General features: G+C 35.1%; 1 protein-coding gene across 2 annotated transcripts in view; it reads right to left on the reverse strand.

The window, feature by feature from the left end:
• The window catches only part of CCDC180 (coiled-coil domain containing 180), a 123244-nt gene that overhangs the window by 34223 nt on the left and 64726 nt on the right, over window positions 1–24295 (reverse strand). For both annotated transcript variants that reach the window (XM_031954908.1, XM_031954907.1), the window contains 11 exons: window positions 21433–21559; window positions 19208–19247; window positions 18730–19100; window positions 11596–11825; window positions 10774–10949; window positions 8809–8989; window positions 7431–7577; window positions 5994–6138; window positions 5655–5771; window positions 2884–2982; window positions 1555–1650 (listed from right to left, as the gene is read on the reverse strand). In XM_031954908.1, the coding sequence (XP_031810768.1) occupies window positions 1555–1650; window positions 2884–2982; window positions 5655–5771; window positions 5994–6138; window positions 7431–7577; window positions 8809–8989; window positions 10774–10949; window positions 11596–11825; window positions 18730–19100; window positions 19208–19247; window positions 21433–21559 (1729 nt within the window). The remainder of the gene's footprint in view (window positions 1–1554; window positions 1651–2883; window positions 2983–5654; window positions 5772–5993; window positions 6139–7430; window positions 7578–8808; window positions 8990–10773; window positions 10950–11595; window positions 11826–18729; window positions 19101–19207; window positions 19248–21432; window positions 21560–24295) is intronic.

Consider the following 24295-nt stretch of genomic DNA (forward strand, 5'->3'; position numbering starts at 1 on the left):
ACCACTGGTCAGCGGTTACTTCCTTTTCAGTCTATACAATGAATTTAAACATCAACAGGAAGGGGGTGGCGTTCCTGTGTCTTTTCTCCTATATAATCCAGTTTTCACTTCTACTCTGGGTCAGACACTATGCTGGACTGTCCAGTTGGTGTGCAAGAACAGAATAAAAACCTTGTATCTGGAATGCCTCCGAGTAGTCAGTTTGGGTAAGCATCCCCTCCATACAGAATTATGTGAAGAGAGTTCTTACGATGTCCCAGATATTTCACCCAGAGATATCATTGCCAGACATATATTTCATGGGGGTCAATGACAAAAATAGTACTTACAGTCATAGGCACCCAAAATTTTACTTTAATATTTTTTGATAGCATCAAAGAAATAAAAACTAAATAGATGCTTGTTAATCAGAAAATGACTAATTGAATTATAGTATTTTAATGTACTGGCATATTATTATGAAAATTAACAAATAAGAATTTATAGAATTATAAGATATATAAATTGATTCAAAATGAAGTAACCAGAATCAGGAAAACAAAAACAATATACACAATGGTAACAACAAGATAATAACAAAACAATCAAAATTTAATGCTATGAAAATAAAATGATCAAGCCTGACTTCATGGGAAAAATGAGAAGGTAGGTCTTCCTCTCCTTCACTTCTTTGCAAAGGAGAACTATGCAAAGTGGAACACTGCATATAGTATCAGATGTTTTTGGTATGTTTCTTAATTTTGCTGAAAAAATTCCCCCCCCCCTTTTTTAAATTTTTTGACATGGATCAGGGCAGATATATTGAGAAATATAGATTATGAGGGGGAAATATCAGAATTTTATTTTTAGAAAACCCAAATAAGGGAGGAATATTTAAAATTAAGTAGGCAAGATTTAATCTATTTACCCCTAGCATATCAAAAATATCATCTATATCATCCAGTTTTTAATTGCCATCTTTTTTCACTATCAATAGATAGGTATCTATTGATCCAATATCAAAAGATATTTTAATTCTTTTTTAAGAATCATGTTCCTACTGACTTCCTTAAACTTTTTCCAGAGTGCATCAGATACCTCGTCACTGAAAGCTCACCCCACCTCTGATTTTACCCATTAGAAGCACCCTCCACCCTTTGTCCTTTCAATTGGCTGATTCTTCACAGAACCTCCATTTTAAGGAGGAAGCCCAGGTCAGTCAAGTCTTCTCTAGATTGACCTCTTTTGATTCTTTGGATTTTACCTATAATCTCTCATCCCTTCTAAACTCCTCGGTATGTACATCTTCCCCCATTAGAATGTAAGCCTGTTTAGGCAAGAATTGTCTTTTTACTTGTATGTATATTTCCAGTGGTTAGTACAGGCTCTGGCCTATAGTAAGTACTTAACAAAATCTTGTTGAAGGACTGCATAAGATTTATTTAATCCTGTAGTATTTTTTAGGTCAATTAGGCAGCTTGCTCCCATCTAAAGATACCCCAGACAGCACTCAGAGTTGAAAGACATAGAAATGCTAAATCACATCTTTCCTAGGAAAAAACATATAATTATTACCTGGTAATCCAAATGGCAGTTAAGATATTGAATCCTTTGAGTTAGTTTTTCCACTATATGTTTGGAAAAATTGTATAGGTCTTCTGCATTCACAGTCTAATGACATGGGTCATGAAAATAAGTAGAGAGATTGAAAAAAATTAGTACAACTATATATGAATAAATTTTACCTTTTTTAGCAGTTTGAAAATATTTGAGTACTACATCTGGCTTCTTCAAGAAGTCAGGTGGCAAAATAGAGTGCTGGTTCATCTGGAGAGAAGGGTCTTAACCAAGTATATTTGTATAGCTGTCAGAACTTATATTATACAATATGCAACCTTTAAAAAAAAGTCAATTTGGCACTACTTAAGAGGAAGGAGAAGAGAGAAAAGACTGGGAGGGAATAGTTGTGCTCACATGCAACTACTCTACACGTATCCCTTCTGACAATTCTGAGCCTATTCAGAGATCACTGTAGAAAAGAAGCACAAAGAAAGCTTGGGATAGAAAGATAGTTCAGATTTGGAACAGTCTGGCTTCAAAGTGAGTTGAAGAGATATGAAATAATTAGCAACTACATTTGAAATAGTGGCTGAGCATATGATGCAATAAAAGAAGCTAAGAGTTATGGAAAAAAAATTGTGGGGCAACCTGCAAATGGGAGAAAGAAAACCATGTCAATGTTTAGAGAATGGGAGCTACTAGTGATTCAATTAGTGATAAGGGACTTGATTGGTTTTTAGAAATGTCTGTTTCTCTTATTTTCTGCTAATGAAGTATCATACATTCATAAGAAGAAAACAGGAAAACCAATAACATATTATTTTCTAAATAAATGATAATATTTTCCTTTAAAAAAGCAAGGTAGCGATACCTTAAAAGCAAATGAGTGATAATGTATTTGTTTGTTTCAGTTACAAATTGGCTATAGTAAGCAGAGGTGCAAAAGGCTTTGAAGAAATGACCCCAAACAAACCCTACATAGGGTTTTTCTTTGCAACTCCAAACCATTCTAAAATAATATAAATGTGTAGGTTTATTTTATGTCCTCCTGGGATAATCTCCTTTGACAATATTTATTCACTCTGAAAATTTTTTTCTTATTCAGACTAGATGTGCAAAGTTGATATAAAGGGTAGTATTCAAATTTTTTTTTCCTGAAGGGTCTACAATTTCTTCTTTAGAATTTGTATCATTTAGTGACACATTAGAGAGATTACAGCAAGACCAAAATTGCATATTCTAGACAAAGATATAAAAGTCTCCTCCTTACAATTATATTTCTATCAGCATGTACCTCTCAGATTTACAACATGGTAGGAAAAGGACATAGGACTAGGTACTTACTTCTTGGTCCATAATGTCTTGACCACAAATACTTATCTTGTGGCGAAGTTCTTTTAGAGCATTATTTAGTGTCTCGGTTTGAAAATTAGATTTGAACACCTGGAAAAGTAGAGGTTAGGCTTTATTTCTAGAAGGATAATCTGGGAGCTAAGATGAGTACGTTGAAATACATTTTCTGATATATTAATTAATACATAAAAAAGCTATTACTCTCCATTTGTTCTAAGCCTAAAATTCAAGCTCAAAATGATGTTCAAATTTAGCAGGTAAAAAATTGGCACATATAACTAAAGGACAAGAAAGGTATCAAGAATTTTGTTATATTTAACATCAGTTGTGACATCTTGTAAAAGTTAGATTATTTCTCACTAATTAGAATGTTGGCAGAAAAACAATGAAAAGCATTTGTTGAATTAAAAAAAATGAGTCAAATTATGCCTCTTTTATTCTATTGGCATCCACACAGTATGGCATGGTGGATACATAGTTGGTCTTGGAATCAGGTAGACCTAACTGAAGTCTTGCTTTTATAGTGACTGTGTTACTTTGGGCAAGGTACTTAAGCTCTCTGGGATCTAAGTCATTTAAATGGTCCTTGGCAATTCTCTAAGACTCAAAGTTGAAGATAATTGCTGATCTGCATTGTTAGGTTTTCCTTAAATAGGAATTTTGTACACCAATAAAATCACAGGTCCAGATCAGATCAAAAGGGGATCCTGTTAATTTTAAGATGTCTTCATTAAAAAAAAAATCTGTATTGGTATCATGAAACTTTTTATTATGTGTTGGTGTTCTTTTTCTAAAACACAGCCAGGTGATAAAAGAGTTCAGATCTTTTATTGTGTCCTTCAATATAGCCCGGTTAGCTCAGAGGCCTATCTCTCCCAAAAGCTCTTGCAGCTTTGTCCTTGGCTTCTGCCTCTGCCTTCTTCAGCCTCCAGCCAGCACCAAGTTGGAAGATGCAATGAATCTCTTTCCTTGAAGATAGGGCTTATGGGCTTCCTCCCAGAGTGCTCCTCTCCGACCCCAGTCAATGTTCCCAAGAAAAACTCTCCCAAGCTCTAAGAGCTTCCTGTATATATATATATGATCTCCCAAAGGTTAACTCCTCCTTCTGGAGAGAGAGGGATTCTGGGTTATCTCCCAGAGTGCTCTCTGGCCCCCTAAGGGAGGTGTGAATTCGGATATCTCTTTCTAAACCCTGAACTCTCCCCAAACATGTGAACTCCATTGAATACTTAGATACTTATGAGCTCTCTAAAGGTGTGAACACAAGCATTGTTTCTATCAGTTGTACTTAGTACCTTGTTTCAAGTACTGGCCCAAAATATCTCTTTCTAAGATCAAATCAATCATATTGAACCATGCCAAATTAGATAATTATTGTCTCTATCAACTCCAATGGCTTAACACTTTGTAAAGATTCCAACAATTATGAAAAACATCATAAATTATACAGTGTTCAGCTGTTTTGATTTAAATATTTATTTTTATTTATATATATGATTATAATATTGAATAATATTGTCCTGAAAGATAGCTTAATTTTTTGCACAGATGTGGTCATACAAATAAAATGCTTTTTACAGATGCTTAATTGAATTTCTAACTCTAACTTGGTGGGAATAATAGTTTCTCTTTTTGTTTTGAAAAATTAAGACATTGTAACAAAGGGACAAATACTCAATTCTTTTATTTTTGGACTCTATTGTAATGATCTTTTTTGGAAAATATAAATAAAATTTCTTATTGATCTTTTCATAAAAGCAGTGAGTGACAGAAGCTGGACTAGATTCCAGCTCTTGTAATCCCTAGGCTAGCAATCATTACCTAATACTCTTTTGGTAAATGTTAAGGTATTATAGTGGCAGGTCCTTTGTCACCAAATAACTATCATTTTGGGCAAGTTATTTCACCCATAGGCATCCCAGTTTGCCATTTGTAAAATAAGAACATTGGGCTCTGCAGAGTTGGGGGCTAGAGCTAGAAGGGGTTATGGTGGGAGTTGTCATGTGTAAAGTTCTATGAAGGTTAGCCAAGGGAGGTTGTGACTTTCTAATAAATCAAAAGGGATGATTCAATATTTATCAAGCAAATAAAATTTACTGTGCATCCCACTGACCATATCTAGACACCATACCTGTCCCAACTCTGCTCTCTTTCACATGTGAAAATAATATTAAATAATATTAACTATCAGCTATAAGGGAAACTTTAAATTGTTTTTCTAATAATGTTGATGGATTTGTGCTGATCCACTCCTATTTACCCAAACAGTCCTTGCTATATCCAACACCACACGTTGGCCATAGTAAAAGAGTTGGTTGGATGGACCACCAAGGGATCTCAAGGTTAACTCTTCCTTTGGAAGTTAAATTCATAAGTTCATGAACACCTTGTTTTAGTCAAGTAATATAATATGCCACAGACAAAGCCAATTTTTTCTATGTCTCTTCATGCCATTCATTGGAGCATTGTTGCTCCTAAACATCCTTCCCCCCCACCACACAATTTTTCCAGATTTGAATCTTCACAAAATAGAAAAAGAAGAATATGGCACTAGAGCCATAAGTCTGGTTAGGCACAGATTGGTCATGTCTAGCACAACTCCAAATTGCTGATAGAATTAGTCACTCATTTGTGAAATTTCTCAAAGGATCTCACATCCCATTCCATACCAACATTATCCACTTCTCTCCATAGCTGGCCAGAAATCCCCAAGATAAAATAAATGGCATTAACCCATCAGTAAAAGAAATAGGAAATTCTACCTCTGCCTTGATATTCACTTGCAGATTTGTCAAAAATCGCTGGATTTTCTCTATAAAAATGAGATCCACTGATAGGTTATGGAATTTACTTTCAAATTTGTTGATGATCTCATTTGCCTAAAAAAAAAAGTAGAAAGTATAGGTCTAATTCTAATTTTTTCTAACATAAGAAAAATCTATATGAAAGAAATTTGAATTTTCTGTCTCAATTTAAAAAACCAAATCATATAACCTTTAATTTTAAAAACCTAGAAGATATTACTTTTACATTGGAATGACAGAATATAAATGATTGGTACATTTGAATTCCCATCTGTGGGTCGAGAAAGATGTGCTTACCTGCTCTACATATTCATTCTCCATTTTCTCCATCTTCATCATGATAAAACTCTCAATAAATTCAATTCGCAAGGATTCCTTTTCCAGTCGATTACAAAATGTACTCAATTCATCAGGAGAGAAATTCCCTCCCTCTGAAAACAATCTGAAAGTAAGTAAGAATAAAAGTTATTCACACAGAACATCCCCCTCTTTTTGAATTTGTAGTTACCAGATATAAGGGCCAGAGTCAAGGAAAATGCTTGTAGGCTACTTGAAAAAAAAAAAAAAAAAAAAAAGGATAGAGGTGGAATCTTCAATTTCATTGGTAGATGGCGCTTATTCCCAGATGAGGCACTTTCCCAACTAAGACAAGTTAGTACATTCTCAGAAATGTATCCCTTTTGAGCAGCTGGCAGGTGGGAATGAGTAAAGGAAGGGAAAGAGGAGTTCCACAAACTATTGCCCAAAAGCAAAGGTGGCTTACCACCTGGGTTTGTACAGTGAACTAAGAATATTTGTGTTTTTTAAACAAGATTTTATTGGATCTAAAATTTCTAGGATCGGACTTAATTTGCCTGCTCTATGAACATAGGCACTGGGAAGGATTTGGTACATAGGCTGGAGTTTGCAGAAGAGAGTTAATGAAGTGACCAGGGTCACATAGCCAGTATCTATATTTTCCTAGCTCTGAAGGCCACCTTTTTACTTGTTACTCCACCTTTCAGCTCCAGGTATTTTCTCTGGCTGTCTTTCCCCCAAGCCTGGAATGTTTTTCTGCTTCATCTCTGCTCCTGGCTTTCCTGGCTTTCTTCAAGTCTCAGCTTTTAGAATCCTCTCTTTTGGGACGGGGAGATTCCTCTAATTCTAGTGACCTGCCTCTGTTGATTATTTCCAGTTGAGGGGTCCTCAAACTTTTTAAATAGGGGGCCAGTTCACTGTCCCTCAGACTATTGGAGGGCCGGACTATAGTAAAAACAAAAACTTTGTTTTGTGGGCCTTTAAACATAGAAACTTCATAGCCCTTGGGTGAGGGGGATAATCGTCCTCAGCTGCGGCATCTGGCCCGAAGGCTGTAGTTTGAGGACCCCTGACTAACTCAATTGTTTGCACTTTATCTGTACCACTTGAATGGAATCTCTTTGAGAATAGGGATTTTACCTTTGTGTTCCCAGGGCTTCGCACAGTGCCTGGCACAAATAGGCTCTTAATAAATGGTTATTATTGACTGCTTACACCTTCCTCTTATCTATAGGAAGAGAAACTAATGCTTATATATATATATATATATATATATATATATATATATATATATATATATATATATATATAAAGTTTATATGTGTGTTTATAAAGTTTACATATATGTAAAGATTGGGGAGAAAGATAAGAGGGAGAAAGAAAACTATTTTTAAAAAAAGAGAGAGATCATTGAGAACAAATCCACATCAATTTTACCTGCATTTTTTGAGAAAATCCATATTTGCAAGTCGGAGTTTCTCCATGTTCTCTTCTAGGTAATGTCGGAAACCACGAAGGGATAGCTGTATAACGTCTACATAAGAAAGCAGCTCTCTGTTCAAATTGGAGCTGAACAGAGTCAGACTGTGACAAAAGAAAGAAAACCCATTTTAAAAGAATGAAAATTTCTGGTATTTTGTAAGATCATGATCCCAAAATAATGGCTCCAAACCACAAGCATGAAAATTTTGTGCACTCAGATATTTCTGTCTCCTTAGTCCACCAGTTTATTGCTACTAATTTTACTTCCACAAAACTCATTTTGGCAAAACCAATTCAAATGCTATCAGTAGCTGGACAATTTCAGTTCCTAGGTGATTTGAATACAATGTTCAAAATTTAGCATTTACACGGTACTTTTTAAAACGTTTCTCAAAATGCTTTTTTATACAGGTGTGATACAGTTATTCGAATAAAGTAGTGAGAGTAGCTAGAAAAAAATTATTGAAATATGCTTTACACTCAGCTGACATAGTGATCTTAAGAATGTATCACAGTGAAGAGGGGACCTTGAAACTCTAAAAATCCTTAAAGGAGAAAATCTCCTTCAACTCTGCCTCAGTGAGAGACCCTGCACCAAGGAACAAACTGTTTCATCCTTGTTATCTGGGTGGGGTCAGCTTAGGCCTGAAACTCATTGAATTCAATTCAAATTCCAGTTCAAGCTGAAACCCAGCAATGAGCCCCCTTCAACTTGTAGCCAAAGCTCCCATTATAAAAGAGCCAATCTAAAATCCTCTCTTTGCAGAGGTTCCAAACATGCCATGCTATGCCATGCTTTGGATGCCAAGGGCCTCTACCCACTGGAATACTCTTTCCAGTGTCATCCTCTCTTTACCCTCCCCTATTTCCCCAACCAGACTTTGTGTCTCTCTGTCAGGATTTCTAACCTTACTTCCAATACCCATAATAAACCTCTTTTATCAATCTAGATTTTCAGGTCTGTACATTTCTTTACAGAGAATCTCTGCATCATCAGAAGGGAGTCCCCACAACTCCCTACCCTTGTGCAGAATCCCAAGGGGGTGCAGGGGAGCCAAACCTCTCCATTTGGTTCCCTGAACCCCAAACCTGCCACTAGACCTCATGTTAACTCCCTGACCACCAGAAACCCTAATCTTATTTTGGTTCCCTAAATCTAGACCTTATCAACAGGAGGACTTTGGGAAAGGGTATCAGTTTAAAAAATAGATCTTTAGGTTAAAACAAAGGAAAGGATCAAATAATTCCTGGATAGTAAAAGCCTAGTTCTACTCTCCCCCTGGAATTTAAGACCAGTGATTTTGTCCCCAGTTCAGAGCGCTGGCCCCCTTACTTCCGACTGGTGGTAGTGTTGAGGAAGGCTTGCTCTATGCTAAGCATCCAATTCCGGAAGTTTTTGTTCTTGGTGTTTTGTTCTTCATGGAATTTGTAGAACATGATTCTCTCTCTCCTGAGCATTTCCAAGATGCTGGTACAGTGACGGTCCAGCCGTTCTTGATGAAACAATATCTCCGCTGCAAAGGAAGGAGGGTCATTTGTGAGCCTCCAAGCTCCCTTGGTAATTCCTTCCCAAACAGACTGGGGGAACACACAGATTTCCAGATGGTAGTTATGCACTGCTCTCACCAGCTGGGAGTAGCCAAAGAATTAGTAAGGAATGTTCAGAGTCAAAGAGATGACCCACACTGAGGTCACGTGTACTTCAGTACAAGAGGAAAGAACATGGGCTCTGGAGTCAAGAGGATGTGTATTCAAATCTGCTTCCGATGTTTATAAACTGGGTAATCACTTAGCATCCATGGAAGGATTGGGCCAGATTCGCCTGTCCCTAGATCTCTGTGTTCCTATGATCTGAATGTAATCTTTTTATTCAAGGACTTAAAAGTATAGCCAGATGAATACCTGTAGAACCAAACAGAAATCACCAGTGTACTATACTATTGCTCCATGGACTAACTGGAGCTGTAATGTCCCTGGAAAAGATAGTCTCCTTCTCTCTTCCCTCAGCCTGAAAGATCAGGGGTGGGAGAAAATGGCAATTTCTCAAAGAAATGAGAAGTGAATAATGTACACTGTGCTTTAAAAAAAAAACGTACTACCTCTGTTGAGTTTTAAGATTTCAAAACACTTTCCTAACTGTAATCCTAAAGTAGCTAGAGATTATCCTCATTCATTCTTGGACATCCACTGTCTGGCACAAGGCCTTCTAGATAGCAATTAATTAATTAATTGTATTTATTTAATAATAAGAATTATTATTATTTGTTAATTATTTACTTAAATGATTAAATCTCTCTGAGGCCCCATCCAAGTGTAGAATTCTGTGATTCAAATAAGAGTTCTGAAGTCAGCCTCCTGCAAGAGCTGCAACTCTCCACTAAAGAGATTCTACCTCCCTGATTCACTGGGCTTTTATAAGTCATCAAGTGATAACAGAGGTGGTGGAGTGGATAGAGTACTGGGCCTGGAGTCAGGAAGTCACATCATTCTGAGTTCAAATGTGGCCTCAAATAATGTGACTCTGGGCAAATTTAGCCCTCTTTACCTCATTTTCTCATCTGTAAAATGAGCTGGAGAAAAAAATGGCCATCCACCTAGCATCTTTGCCAAGAAAAATTCCACATGGGGTCACAGAGTCAGACAAGATTGCACAAAGTAAATATCATTTTAGGTACATACAATACTTTGATGGATCTGGTATTTCATTGGAGTTGGCAAACCTTCCCTCAGGGAAGATCTTAATCCATCCCTGCATTTCTTATCCTCTATTGAAACAATAGCAAAATGTTCCTATAGCTTTGAGTCCAGAAGAAACTGTAAGTGTGCAATCTCTGCAGTACTGGGGGATCAAGGCTGTCACTTAAAAGACTTTAATTTCTTAACAAAGTAAAAGAAAGGGCACCAAAAAAATCACCTTTTGGGGAGGAAGGGTGGAAATTTTACAGCTACTTTCCACAGTTTACTAAAAGGTGTTAAATAGGCTACAGGTATTAGGCAGACTAATGTAACTAATTAACAAAGTATAATCATAATTCCAAGAAAAATTTGATACAGGCACATTTCACAGTATGATTTTTTCATAAATCTAGAGCCTGAAGGAATCCTGGAGGTCCTCTCATCTAAGCATTAAACTCTACAACTGAGGTGTAGAGAGAGGAAGTAATCTGCCTGTAGTCACACAGGTAATCAACCAGTGGCAGAGCTAAAATTAGCATATGGGTCTTCTGACTCCAAATTTATCCATTATCATGTGGTCTTGCCTCTTTGGACAGAATTAAAGGAAAAGTGAGATTGTAACCTGCTCTGACATTGTGGATTTCTGTCTTTATTTGTTTGGCTCTTGGTTTATGTATGTGGAGACGCAGCTCCAGTTCTGAATCCAGCTCATCAGTCTTTGCAGCCGTGAACATCTTGGATTTGGCCAAAGTCTGACCAAACCACTTCTCAAGGTGTTCAAAATACTCAAGGCGGATTCTGAAATCGAAAGAAAAAGAATCTGTTTTAGAAGATACTCCCCACATGATCTGGACTTTTATTTTCAGAAAAGTCAATTTAGGAAACATAAAAACACAGTAAAGTCACATAAAGGGAACCGAATTTACTTGATAACTACTTTTAAAAGCCATAAATTCTGTTCCAGCATTCTTCAGCAGGATCCTTCCACATTCCTCAATTCAAAGAGTCTATTACTAAGTTCCTACTACATTGCAAGGCACTGAAGACGCACAAAAAGAAAAAGAAGAATATCCCCTGCCTTCAACAAGCTGACATTTTACTGAGAAAACAAAGAATATATACAAAATAATTCGAAGAAGAAATCATGCTCACTAACTTTTCACATAAATTAGGAGCTTTGAAGAAAGTTATCTTTCTCCCATGGGTAAATGTCATGGCTGGAAGTTGGGCTTCCTATGATCTGAAACCAATGACTACAAATAATTTCTGGTGAGACTGCTGTGTTGTTTTGTTTTTTAACCATCTAAATCATCTCTCTCCTAGCTCAGAATATCATCCCCTTTTCTCATTTATTTCAGATGCATCATTTCTAAATTTTCAACATTGTAAAGTTTTACCCTCTAACAAATCCCAGTCCAAAATACTAATGGAAGGATATTCCTACCGTTTTTTTAATCCTGAAAATAGTTGGGATGGTAAAATCACATGTTTCAGGCATGCAGCAGTATCTTGAGGAATGTCTTCTGCTGATGTAGTGTCAACCAATTTACTTTCACTTTCTTCACGAAGTGAAAAGACCAAATACTTGTTTCCACTTGAAGTTAAGAAGGACTCCAATACTTCAGTAGAGCTTTCCATTGTACTCTCCTCTTCTGATATAATCCCAGGTTGAATCTAGGCAGGTAAAATGGTTTTAGCAAATAGAAGCATGAACCTTGTAGCAAAGCTACAACCTAGGGTAGGGTGACTGGGACTTCCCCAAATTTAGAGAATACTTTTGGTCTTTCAGCAATTGGAGACAACTGAGCTCAAAATCTAGTTAGCAAATAACAGGAAGCAGTAACCATGTCCTTTTCCTTCCCTACACTTCAGGTGAGGTTTCTCTAGCTTCATATCACCCATGCTCCTCCTACTAATCACTGGCCATCAAATATCTGGGACTCTGACAAACCTCTCCCACGAATTATGTATTTTATTCAGCTTGCCTCAGGAGTAAATGGGTGCAAAGGTAAATCACCCAAGAATCATGCCTTACTAATATTTTGCTCAGATTCATACTTTATGCAGTTAGCAACATTATAAAAACATCTTTTATTTCTTTAGCTAAAGATGGGGGGGTTGACGAGAGGAGAAATACCAAATGAACAATCTGATGTGATGCAATCCAGCAAGCGTTTATTAAATATCTGTGATGCACGACGAAGAGAGATGATCATGGCCTGGCAGACAAGAGTACTGTCCTAGAACATATTGGGTTGTGTGACTTTAGACAAATCACTTGTTAACCTTTTCAAAGGAGTTCTATAAAGGCATCAGTTAAGTATAATGGAAAAAGCATTGAAGAAAGAATGGAAAGCATACCAAAGGAATTCAGGAGTCCTAGATTCTAAACTCCACTTTGCAACTAAGAAGCTATGTGAATTTGCTCAAGCCACTCCCATTGTATTACTGCTTAGCCATTGGCCCCCATGCCTAGAGGAGTTAAATCTGCAGTTTAACTTATTTTTCTATTTTGTCTTGTGTGTGTGTGTGTGTGTGTGTGTGTGTGTGTGTATTGGCATGGAGGGGGGGGAGAAGGGGAATGTCTAAACTTTTCAGTCAATATGCTTTAGGATCTTAAATAAATTTTCCTCAATTTCCTTATCATCTTATCAATTATTAAAAATGAAAGCCAATTTGAGAAATATTATTTGCAAGATTATGATTACAGAGTTTTGTTGAGTCAATTTATTGCCACAAAGATAATAAAAAACAGTATGATCAAGGTTGAAAGGACTATAGAAAGGTAGGCTCCATCATGGGTTTAACTATTTTGTGAAGCAATTTGGAATTATGCCAGAAAATCATTAAATTATTCATATCCTCAAAATAAACCCACATAAGTCATCAGCATTCTTATATATCACTAACAAAATCCAACAGTTACAAAGAGAAATTCCATTTAAAGTAACTACTGATAGTATAAAATACTTAGGAATCTATCTGCCAAGGGAAAATCAGAAACTTTATGAGCAAAACTACAAAACACTTTCCACACAAATTAAGTCTGATCTAACCAATTGGAAAAATATTAAATGCTCTTGGATAGGGTGAGCAAATATAATAAAGATGACAATACTACCTAAACTAATCTATTTATTTAACGCTATACAAATCAGACTCCCAAAAAACTATTTTAATGGCCTAGAAAAAATAATAACAAAGTTCATATGGAAATTATTCATATCCTTTGATGCAATGGTCCTTCTACTGGGCATTTGCTCCAAGCAGGTCAAAATTAGAAAGAAGAGCTTCACAGACAACAACTCATAGGAACACTTTTTATGGTTAGAAAAAAAATGGAAGCAAAATAGGTGCTTGTTTATGGGGTAATGGTTGTACAAATGATGGCATTGAAGATACTACTTTGTTATAAGAAACAATGAATTTGAGGAATTCACAGAAACTTAAGAATATTTATATGAAATGACGCAAAAAAGGCACAAGGAAAACTATATATATATATATATATATATATATATATATATATATATATATATAATGACCAGAATATTGCAAAATAGCACAAAATAGTAGCCTGACTCAGATTAATTGCATTCACTAATCACAAGGATAATTAACTTTTATAAAGCACTTATCAGGTGCCAGGCACCATGCTAGTTCTTCATATTTAATTTCATTTGATTCTCATAACAATCCTAGGAGGTGGATGCTAGTATTCTTCTCATCTTTTTTTTTTCCTTATTGAGGCAATTGGGGTTAAGTGACTTGCCCAAGGTCACACAGCCAGGAAGTGTTTAGTGTCTGAGATCAGATTTGAACTCAGGTCCTCCTGAATTTAGGGCTAGTACTCTATCCACTGTGCCACCTAGCTGTCCCTATCCTCATTTTACAGGTGAAGAATTTAAGGCAAGCCCAGGGTCTTACACCTAGTAAGTATCTGAGGCCAGATTTGAGCTCTCTGTTCAGTGCTCTGTCTACTACCACCACCTAAATACTCTTCATTGCTGCCAAAGAAAAGATTATGAAATAGATTTGCTTTTTTTTGTTGGAGAATGATTTGAGTTTGTTACAAAGTAGGGTTCTATGAAGCAAAAGTTAGGTTGGAAAAATAAAATATGATAAAAAAAGATTATAATATAATATATTAATAATTAATATTAATATATTATATAAAATGATATATAATAAAACATACACATCAATGATATTGTGGCTGGGCTGCTTTGCTATGATAAAAATGAAAATGTTTCCTAAATTATATTTATAGGAAATACTTTTGGAAGTTGACAAAATGATAGCAAAATTTATTTGTGAGGAAAAAAGGTCTTTAACTTTTAAGGAAATATAATTTAAAAAATTAGAAATGGGACCAGCACTTCCAGATTCCAAATTATACTACTGTGATGTCTCTGTTCTCTTGGCAGGTAGTGCCCAGAAGATGCTGTACTTTGTATGTATAAGGGAATATGACTATTGATGGGCTGAGAGAAAGCTGAACCATGATGCTGAATGACTGTAAACAAAATTCCCTTCATTTTTATTGGACATACATTTCGAGAGAAGACCTTTAGAGAGAAAGATTGGGATTTCTGAATAATAGACTGGAATCCCAGAAACCTTAAAGACATCTAAAGGAACTTTAGACTTGTCCAAGGTCACACAGCCAGGAAGTGTTTAGTGTCTGAGATCAGATTTGAACTCAGGTCCTCCTGAATTTAGGGCTAGTGCTCTATCCACTGTGCCACCTAGCTGTCCCTATCCTCATTTTACTAGTGTCCCATCAATGTCTATTCACTTCCAGCACCTAGAGCCCAAGAGACTGTTGAGAGCAGACATACCCTCAGTGTTATTCTTCTCTTTCCTGGTTAAAAATGAGACCTTTGTGGCCTAGCTGTAACAGATCTAAAATTATATTATAAGGCAGCGGTTACTAAAACCATTTGGTATTGGCTAAGAAATAGACTAGTTGATCAATAGAATAGGTTAGATTCAAAGAACAAAACAGCCAATAACTTTAATTATCTAGTGTTTGACAAACCCAAAGACCCCAGTTTTTGGGATAAGAATGCATTATTTGACAAAATTGCTGGGAAAATTGGAAATTAGTATGGCAGAAACTAGGCATTGACCCACACTTAACACCGTACACCAAGATAAGGTCAAAATGGGTTCATGATCTAGGCATAAAGAATGAGATCATAAATAAATTGGAAGAGCATAGGATAGTTTACCTCTCAGACCTGTGGAAGAGGAAGGAATTTATGACCAAAGAAGAACTAGAGATCACTATTGACTACAAAATTGAAAATTTTGATTATATCAAATTGAAAAGTTTTTGTACAAACAAAACTAATGCAGGCAAGATTAGAAGGGAAACAATAAACTGGGAAAACATTTTTACACAGTCAAAGGTTCTGATAAAGGCCTCATTTCCAAAATATATAGAGAATTGACTCTAATTTATAAGAAATCAAGCCATTCTCCGATTGATAAATGGTCAAAGGATATGAACAGACAATTTTCAGATGATGAAATTAAAACTATTACTACTCATATGAAAAAGTGTTCCAAATCACTATTGATCAGAGAAATGCAAATTAAGACAACTCTGAGATACCACTACACACTTGTCAGATTGGCCAGAATGACAGGGAAAGATAATGAAGAATGTTGGAGGGGATGTGGAAAACAGGGACACTGATACATTGTTGGTGGAATTGTGAATACATCCAGCCATTCTGGAGAGCAATTTGGAACTATGCCCAAAAAGTTATCAAACTGTGCATACCCTTTGATCCAGCAGTGTCTCTACTGGGCCTTATACCCCAAAGAGATACTAAAAAAGGGAAAGGGACCTGTATGTGCCAAAATGTTTGTGGCAGCCCTGTTTGTAGTGGCCAGAAGCTGGAAAATGAATGGATGCCCATCAATTGGAGAATGGTTGAGTAAATTGTGGTATATGAATGTTATGGAATATTATTGTTCTGTAAGAAATGACCAGCAGGACGAATACAGAGAGGATTGGCGAGACCTACATGAACTGATGCTGAGCGAAATGAGCAAAACCAGGAAATCATAATATACCTCAACAACGATACTGTATGAGGATGTATTCTGATGGAAGTGGATTTCTTCAACAAAGACAAGATCTAACTTAGTTTCAATTGATCAAGGATGGACAGAAACAGCTACACCCAAAGAAAGAACACTAGGAAATGAGTGTAAACTGCTTGCATTTTTGTTCTTCTTCCCAGGTTATTTATACCTTCTAAATCTAATTCTCCCTGAGAGCAACAAGAGAACTGTTCAGTTCTGCAGACATATATTGTATCCAAGATCTACTGTAATCTATTTAACATGTATAGGACTGCTTGCCATCTTGGGGAGAGGGTGGAGGGAGGGAGGGGAAAAATCGGAACAGAAGTGAGTGCAAGGGATAATGTTGCAAAAAATTACCCTGTCATGGGTTCTGTCGATAAAAAGTTATTTAATGAAAAAAAAAAAAAAGAACAAATAAAATAATGTTTTTAAAGTGAAAAAAAAAAATGAGACCTTTGCTCACTCACAGATAAGGATTTTATTTATTCTTATCCAAACTTTTTGGTATATTCAAATATGTATAACTTTTCTGATTTGTTTATCCTTTCTATAATAAAGAGATTTACTAGTTATTCATGACAGTCTTTGAGGTAGAGCTTTTGGTGGGATAGCATTAAGCTGGTGAGCATGAGCTAAGAGTAATCTTTTCCTTTGAAAGTGATCAGGGAAGTGACTTTTGTTCTGAACCCCTTAGACTCAAAGCCCAAGATAGTTGAGATGTGGTGAGGATAGCCTGAGATAAGATAGCCTTGGTGGTCTTAGATACTACCTCTTTTTTCAGATAGACTGCTAGGCATATATTCCAAGGAGATCAAAGATAAATATGAAAATAAAAATCTTGTGCTATGAGAAATGATAAGCTGGTTGGTTTTTGAAAAATATGGAAAGATTTGCATGAAATAATGAAGAGTAAAATGAACATATCCAAAAAAATATTGTATACAGTAATATATTGTATACAGTATAACATTGTTTAAAGAATAACTGTGAATGACTAAGTTACTCAAACCAATTACAAAGACCCTACAAGGAAAATGCTATCAATCTCCACAGAAAGAACTGATAAATAGAAGTATGCATGTTGGGGTTTTATACACATATGTGTACATATATACATGTGTGTATATTGTGTGTGCATACATACAAACATATATTTTTATTAGTGACGGCCTTTTCTAATATGGGATAGAGAGGGATGGAGACAATTGAGAACTTAAAATGTAATTAAATATAAATAAAACTTAAAAATATAGATCCTATTATACCAAAATTCCTAAAGCAGCTTTTTTTATAGTAGCAAAGAATTGTAAAGGAAGTTATTTTCGCTCAACTGGGAAATGTCTAAACATATGATAGTACATTAGTGAAATGGAATATTACTGTACTTTAAGAAACAATTATGTGGATCACAACATATCATTGTCACTCTTTTTGTTGTTTGCTTGCATTTTGTTTTCTTACCAATTTTCTTTCCCTTTTGATCTGATTTTTCTTGTGCAGCAAAAGAATTGTATAATATTTACACATATTGGACTTAACATATATTTTAACATGTATAACATATATTGGATTGCTTGCCATCTAGGAGAGGGGGTAGGGTGAAGGAGGGAAAAATATGAAACACAAAGCTATTCAAGGGTCAGTGTTGAAAAATTATCCGTGCATATGTTTTGAAAATATAAAGCTTTAAAAAATGATTATAAAGAACACTAGAGAAGCATGGGAAAACCTACAAACTAATAAAAAGTAGCCAAGAAAACAATAGTTCCAAAGTCTACGACAATATAAATGGAAAAAAACAAACAAATGGAATCCTTTGTAATTCTAGTGATCCAGCTTGGCCTCCAAAAAGAGAGAGAGAAAATGTATTTTCCTCTTAGCAGAGGTAGAGGTGATGGCTGTGAAACACTATGTGTAAAACAAGATTTAGTTAATATGTTGTTTTAGTTTTGCCAAAACACTCTTCTCCCTTCATCCCTCCCACACACTTGTTTATCATATTGTTGAAGTAAGCTCCCTCTGAGAGGGGCAAGAGGAGGAACTTATCTGGAAATGAAGGCAACATAAAAATAAAAGATATCGATAATTTTTTTTTTTAAGGTTTTGCCTTGTTTTTTTTTTTCTGGACTAAACTTTATATGATTTTCATGAGCCCTAAAGTAATCAATCAATATTTATTATGCATTTACCATGTGCCAGGAACTGTGCTAATTCCTGGGGATACAAAAAAAGAGGCAAAATACTGTCTCTGCCCTCAAGGAACTTACAATTTAACAGGGGAGACAACATAAAAACAAATATATTCAAGGCAAACTATATACAGGATAATAAGAGATAATGAATAGAAGGAAGACCTTCAGTAAAAGATAAGGTTTTAATTGGTTCTTAAAGGAAGCCAGGCAGGTCCTTAGAGTGGAGAAAGGAGAGGGTTCCAGGCTTGTAGACAGCCAGAGAAAATGTAAGTAGACTAACTCACCTCGAAAGAGGAGAGGGCTTCCAGGCTTTCCTGTATCTGGTTCCCTGTCCATTCTTCTAAGACTACAGAGCTTTCTTCTGGCGTCTCCAGCATTCCAGTTTCCTGGAAAAGGCTCACTTTGGAGATCTGTGTCTCCTCAATTTCGGGTATAATGCTTTCTTTCAAGCTCTTGGCATCCTCCTCCATTTCTGAAGCTGAGTGCTCTTGGATTGCTCTTGCCTCTTCTGCAGGCAAGCTGGCTTTGCTTTTACTTTTGCTCTTGTACATTATCTCTTTACTCTCAGAAGAAGATATCTTGCTTTCCATGTCAAGCTTGAAGATTTTTTTAATGATATCTTTTAGATGAGAGGGACTCTCTTCTAGAACCTCATCTGTTGTTCCAAAATATAAAACACATGAGTAGAAAGAATGATAAACATGGACTGAACTCCAAACCAAAGAATAACATGGTTTAAACTTTACATTGCAAAGATGTTACCTGGGTCTCTAAACTTTATTATCACCTCACCATCTATGTTCTGAAACAAAAGAACAAGTATATGATTTAATCTTTTTTAATAGTTTTATATATACAAAACATATGCATGGGTAATTTTTCTTTTTTTATTATTAAATTCTTATTTTTTTAAATTATAGCTTTTTATTTACAAGTTATATGTATGGGTAATTTTTCAGCATTGACAATTGCCAAATCTTTTGTTCCAATTTTTCCCCTCCTTCCCCCATCCCCTCCCCCGGATGGCAGGTTGACAATACATGTTAAATATGTTAAAGTATAAATTAAGTACAATATAAGTATATATGTCCTAACAGTTATTTGGCTGTACAAAAAGAATCGGAGTTTGAAATAGTGTACTATTAGCCTGTGAAGAAAAATCAAAAATGCAGGTGGACAAAAATATAGGGATTGGGAATACTATGTAATGGTTCATAGTCATCTCCCAGAGTTCTTTCGCTGGTTGTAGCTGTTTCAACTGGGGAATTTCAAGGGAACTAATGAAAAAAAAAAATCAAATGAAAGTGGCCTAGCTGTATCTGATCTAAAACTATATTCTAAAGCAGCAGTCCCCAAAACCATTTGATATTGGCTAAGAAATAGAGTAGGTGGTCAGTGGAATAGTTTAGGTTCACAGGACAAAATAGTCAATAACTATAGCAATCTAGTGTTTGACAAACCCAAAGACCCCAGGTTTTGGGATAAGAATTCATTATTTGACAAAAACTGCTGGGAAAACTGGAAATTAGTATGGCAGAAATTAGGCATGAACCCACACTTAACACCGTATACCAAGATGTGTAAAAGGGATAACTTTGATTGTTTTAAATAAAAATTTTCTTGTATAAATAAAATCTTTGCATCTAAGAAGAAAAATAATACAGAAAATTGATTTAAAAAAAACAACTTTCATAGACAATTTTTCAGATAGGATGTGATTGGTTTGAAATAGAAAAATATGGAAAGACTTCCATCATCAAACAGATGATAGGAGGAAATTAGCATAGTATGATCTTACATACATGTGTATGAATATTTGTGTATGTTTATAGATATCTATCTATATGTGTGTGTGTGTGTGTGTGTGTGTGTATTTACACACATTTACATTAGATGTAGCCTTCTTTAAGGGGAAGGGAGGGAAAAAATAAAGTAAAAAGTACACAGCAGAGAAAAAACTTCATTCAACAAGGAAGCAACCACAAAAAAATCTGGGCAGCTTTGAAAACAGTATTTATTATATAGGTTTTCTTAAAAGGAAATTTGTCGTTTTATATTGAATACTTTCTCATTGTACAAGGTAATTTTTTTCTTTTCCTTATTTTGTATTTAAGTTTAAATTTTTTAAAAAAATGACAAAAACCCCTGAAAATAAAATTCTTTAATAACAAAATTTAAATATATATGTGTGTGTGTGTATATATATATATATATATATATACACACACACACAAACACACACACAATATAAGAAGGTTTCACTATTTCTATTATTCATATTCTATGTCCCCTTGAGACTCTAAATTTGGAATCATTGTCTGATAATTTTTTTTAAAAGATGCATAAAAACCATATAATTTCTTCTTAATGGAAAGGAAAAAGCTGTCTCTGAATAATGGGAAGGGAAGGAAATTATTATTTACTAAATGTCGACTATGTACCAAGCAATGAATAAAGCACTTTTACAATACAGTTATTCCTTCCTCATCGTGATTCCTCATCTAGGTTTTGATATATTGTGGGTCAATGATACAAAAGGAAGTAAATTGACATCTTTGGGGCATTTTGCAGAAGCTGCAGATTTGTCACATGAATATCAGCAGATAATGCAGAATCTATGACAAAATGCTTAACTCAAATTTCACAGTACTGTGAACACCCCATAAAAGTAAAAAGAAAAAATTCAGGCTTCTTTTCTAGTACAAAGGGAGGGACAAAAAAATTTTATGTGGATTTTCCAGATTTAGGGGCTGGAGAAGTAAGGTTCACCTCTAATCCCTAAAATATGGAAGGTAAAACAGAAGATTTTTGATGACTAGTATTCATTTTTGTCTACAAAGTGAATATGTTTGAAACCTAACCTAATCAAAAAAGATGTGTCTTCGTTTTTGCTTCTTCACAAATATATTTTACATATAAATATTTATACAATATGAATATATATTTAGATATATATGTACATACCTAACATACTATTTATTTCCTACCTGATCATAGATTTCTCTAACATAAAAATATCGACTGATAGAAATGCTGTAGTCCTGCAACACTTTCAGCATAGAAAATGGATAACCATTTACTTCATTTACAAGGTCATTGTGAAAATTTTCATACCTGTTTAAAAAAAAACAAACATGTAAATTATTTAAGGAGCATTTATACAGAATGGAGAAGAAAACATTTATATAAAATGGAAGAAGCTAATACTGACATACATAAACCCAGGGAAATCAACTGTTGTGTTGTACTTAGAGCTATTTGATATATCTTGAAATCTTCCAGGTTTGGGTGATGAGTGTCTTAATATGCTTGAAGTTAATTGATGAGGATAAATCTCTCATTTCCCATAATCATATCCAAAGTTCAAGATTACTTAAGAACGTGTTATGATACTTGATCAACTGTATTAGGAGAGACATCAAGATATAGTAGACAATTCTGGATTAGGAAGTCAGTCAGTAAACATTGATTAAGCAACCATTGAGTGCAGGAATTATGATAAAGTCTGGTCATTCAAAGAAAGTTAAAATGTAGCCCCTGATCTGAAGAACCTTCCACTCTAATGGAGAAGACAATATACAGTGTGTGTGTGCCAAGGAAGCCAATAGGCAAAGAGAAAGAAGAAGAGCATTGCTTAGGTTTGCTGGATAATCAGTGAAAAAAATCTAGAATAGTTAGATGGTGTGCTCTGTGCAGTGAATAGCAAGGTGGCCACTGTTACTGAATCCAGTATATGTGAATGAGTAGAAAGAAAGAAAAAGAAAACTGGAAAGTAAGGAGGGACCAGGTTATGATGGACTCTTTTTCTTTTTTTTTAATAGCTTTTTATTTACAAGTTATATGCATGGGTAATTTTACAGCATTGACAATTGCCAAACCTTTTGTTCCAATTTTTCCCCTCCTTCCCTCCACCCCCTCCCACAGATGGCAGGATGATCAATACATATTAAATATATTAAAGTATAAATTAAATACAAAATAAGTATACATGACCAAACCGTTATTTTGCTGTACAAAAAGAATTGGACTCTGAAATATTGTATAATTAGCCTGTGAAGGAAATCAAAAATGCAGGCAAGCAAAAATATAGGGATTAGGAACTCAATGTAATGGTTCTTAGTCATCTCCCAGAGTTGTTTCTCTGGGCGTAGCTGATTCAGTTCATTACTGCTCTATTGGAACTGATTTGGTTCATATCTCATTGTTGAAGTGGGCCACATCCATCAGAATTGATCATCATATAGTATTGTTGTTGAAGTATATAATGATCTCCTGGTCCTACTCATTTCACTTAGCATCAGTTCATGTAAGTCTCTCCAGACCTCTCTGAAATCATCCTGCTGGTCATTTCTTACCGCACAATAATAGTCCATAATATTCATATACCACAATTTATTCAGCCATTCTCCAACTGATGGGCATCTACTCAAGTTTCCAGTTTCTGGCCACTACAAAGAGGGCTGCCACAAACATTCGTGCACATACAGGTCCCTTTCCCTTCTTTAAAATCTCTTTGGGATATAAGCCCAGTAGTAACACTGATGGATCAAAGTTTGATAACTTTGATAAGTTTAATAAGTTTTGATAACTTTTTTGAGCATAGTTCCAAGCTGGATGTATTCACAATTCCACCAACAATGTATTAGTGTCCCTGTTTTCCCACATCCCCTCCGACATTTTGCATTATTTTTCCCTGTCATTCTAGCCAGTCTGACAGGTGTGTAGTGGTATCTCAGAGTTGCCTTAATTTGCATTTCTATGATGGACTCTTTACAAAAAAAATTTTATTATTTTTTTCTGGTTATATGTATTTATTAGCTTTTTAAATATACATTTCATTATGAATCTTGTTGGGAAAGAAAAATCAGAACAAAAGGGAAAAACCATGAGAAGAAAAAAACAGGAAAAAAAATGAACGTGTTGATTTACTTTCATTTTCTATAGTTCTCTTTCTGGATGCAGATGTCATTTCCTATCCAAAGGCTATTGGAATTGCAATGGATCATTGAACCACCGAGAAGAACTAAGTTGATCACCTCACATTCTTGCTGTTACTGTGTGAACAATGTATCCCTGCTTGTTTTGCTCAGTATCAGTTCATGTAAATCTTTCCAGGCCTTTCTAAAATCATCTTGTTCATCATTTTTTATAAAACAATGATATTCCATTACTTTCATGTACCACAGCTTGCTCAGTCATTCCCTAATTGATGGGCATCTACTCATTTTTCAATCTTTGCTACCACAAAAAGGGCTGCTACAAACATTTTTGCACATGTGGGTCCTTTTTCCTCCTTTATGATTTACTTGGAATACAAACCCAATAATGGAACTTCTGGGTTAAAGGGTATGCACAATTTGATAGCCCTTTGGGCACAGTTCTAAATTGCTGTCCAGAATATTGATTTAATTCACAACTCCACCAACAATGCATTAGTGTTCCAGTTTTCCCACATCCCCTCCTATACTTGTCATTATTTTTTGTCATTTTAGTCAAACTGAGAAGTGTGACTTGATACCTCAGAATTGTTTTAATTTGCATTTTTCTAATCAATAGTATTTAGAGCATTTTTTCATATGACTATAGACAGCTTTCATTTTATCATCTAAAAATTGTCTATTTATATCCTTTGACTATTTATTAATTGGGGAATGACTTGTATTCTTATAAATTTGACATAGTTCTTTATATATTTTAGAAACGAGAACATTATTAGAAATACTGGCTATAAAGTTTTTCCCCCAGCTTTGTACTTCCCTTCTAATCTTGTATTGGTTTTATTTGTGCAAAATCTTTCAAATTTAATGTAATCAAAGTTGTCCATTTTACATTTTATAATATTCTCTAGTA

The sequence above is a fragment of the Sarcophilus harrisii genome, chromosome 2 (assembly GCF_902635505.1).
Source record: "Sarcophilus harrisii chromosome 2, mSarHar1.11, whole genome shotgun sequence".
In the NCBI taxonomy this organism is placed as follows: domain Eukaryota; kingdom Metazoa; phylum Chordata; class Mammalia; order Dasyuromorphia; family Dasyuridae; genus Sarcophilus; species Sarcophilus harrisii.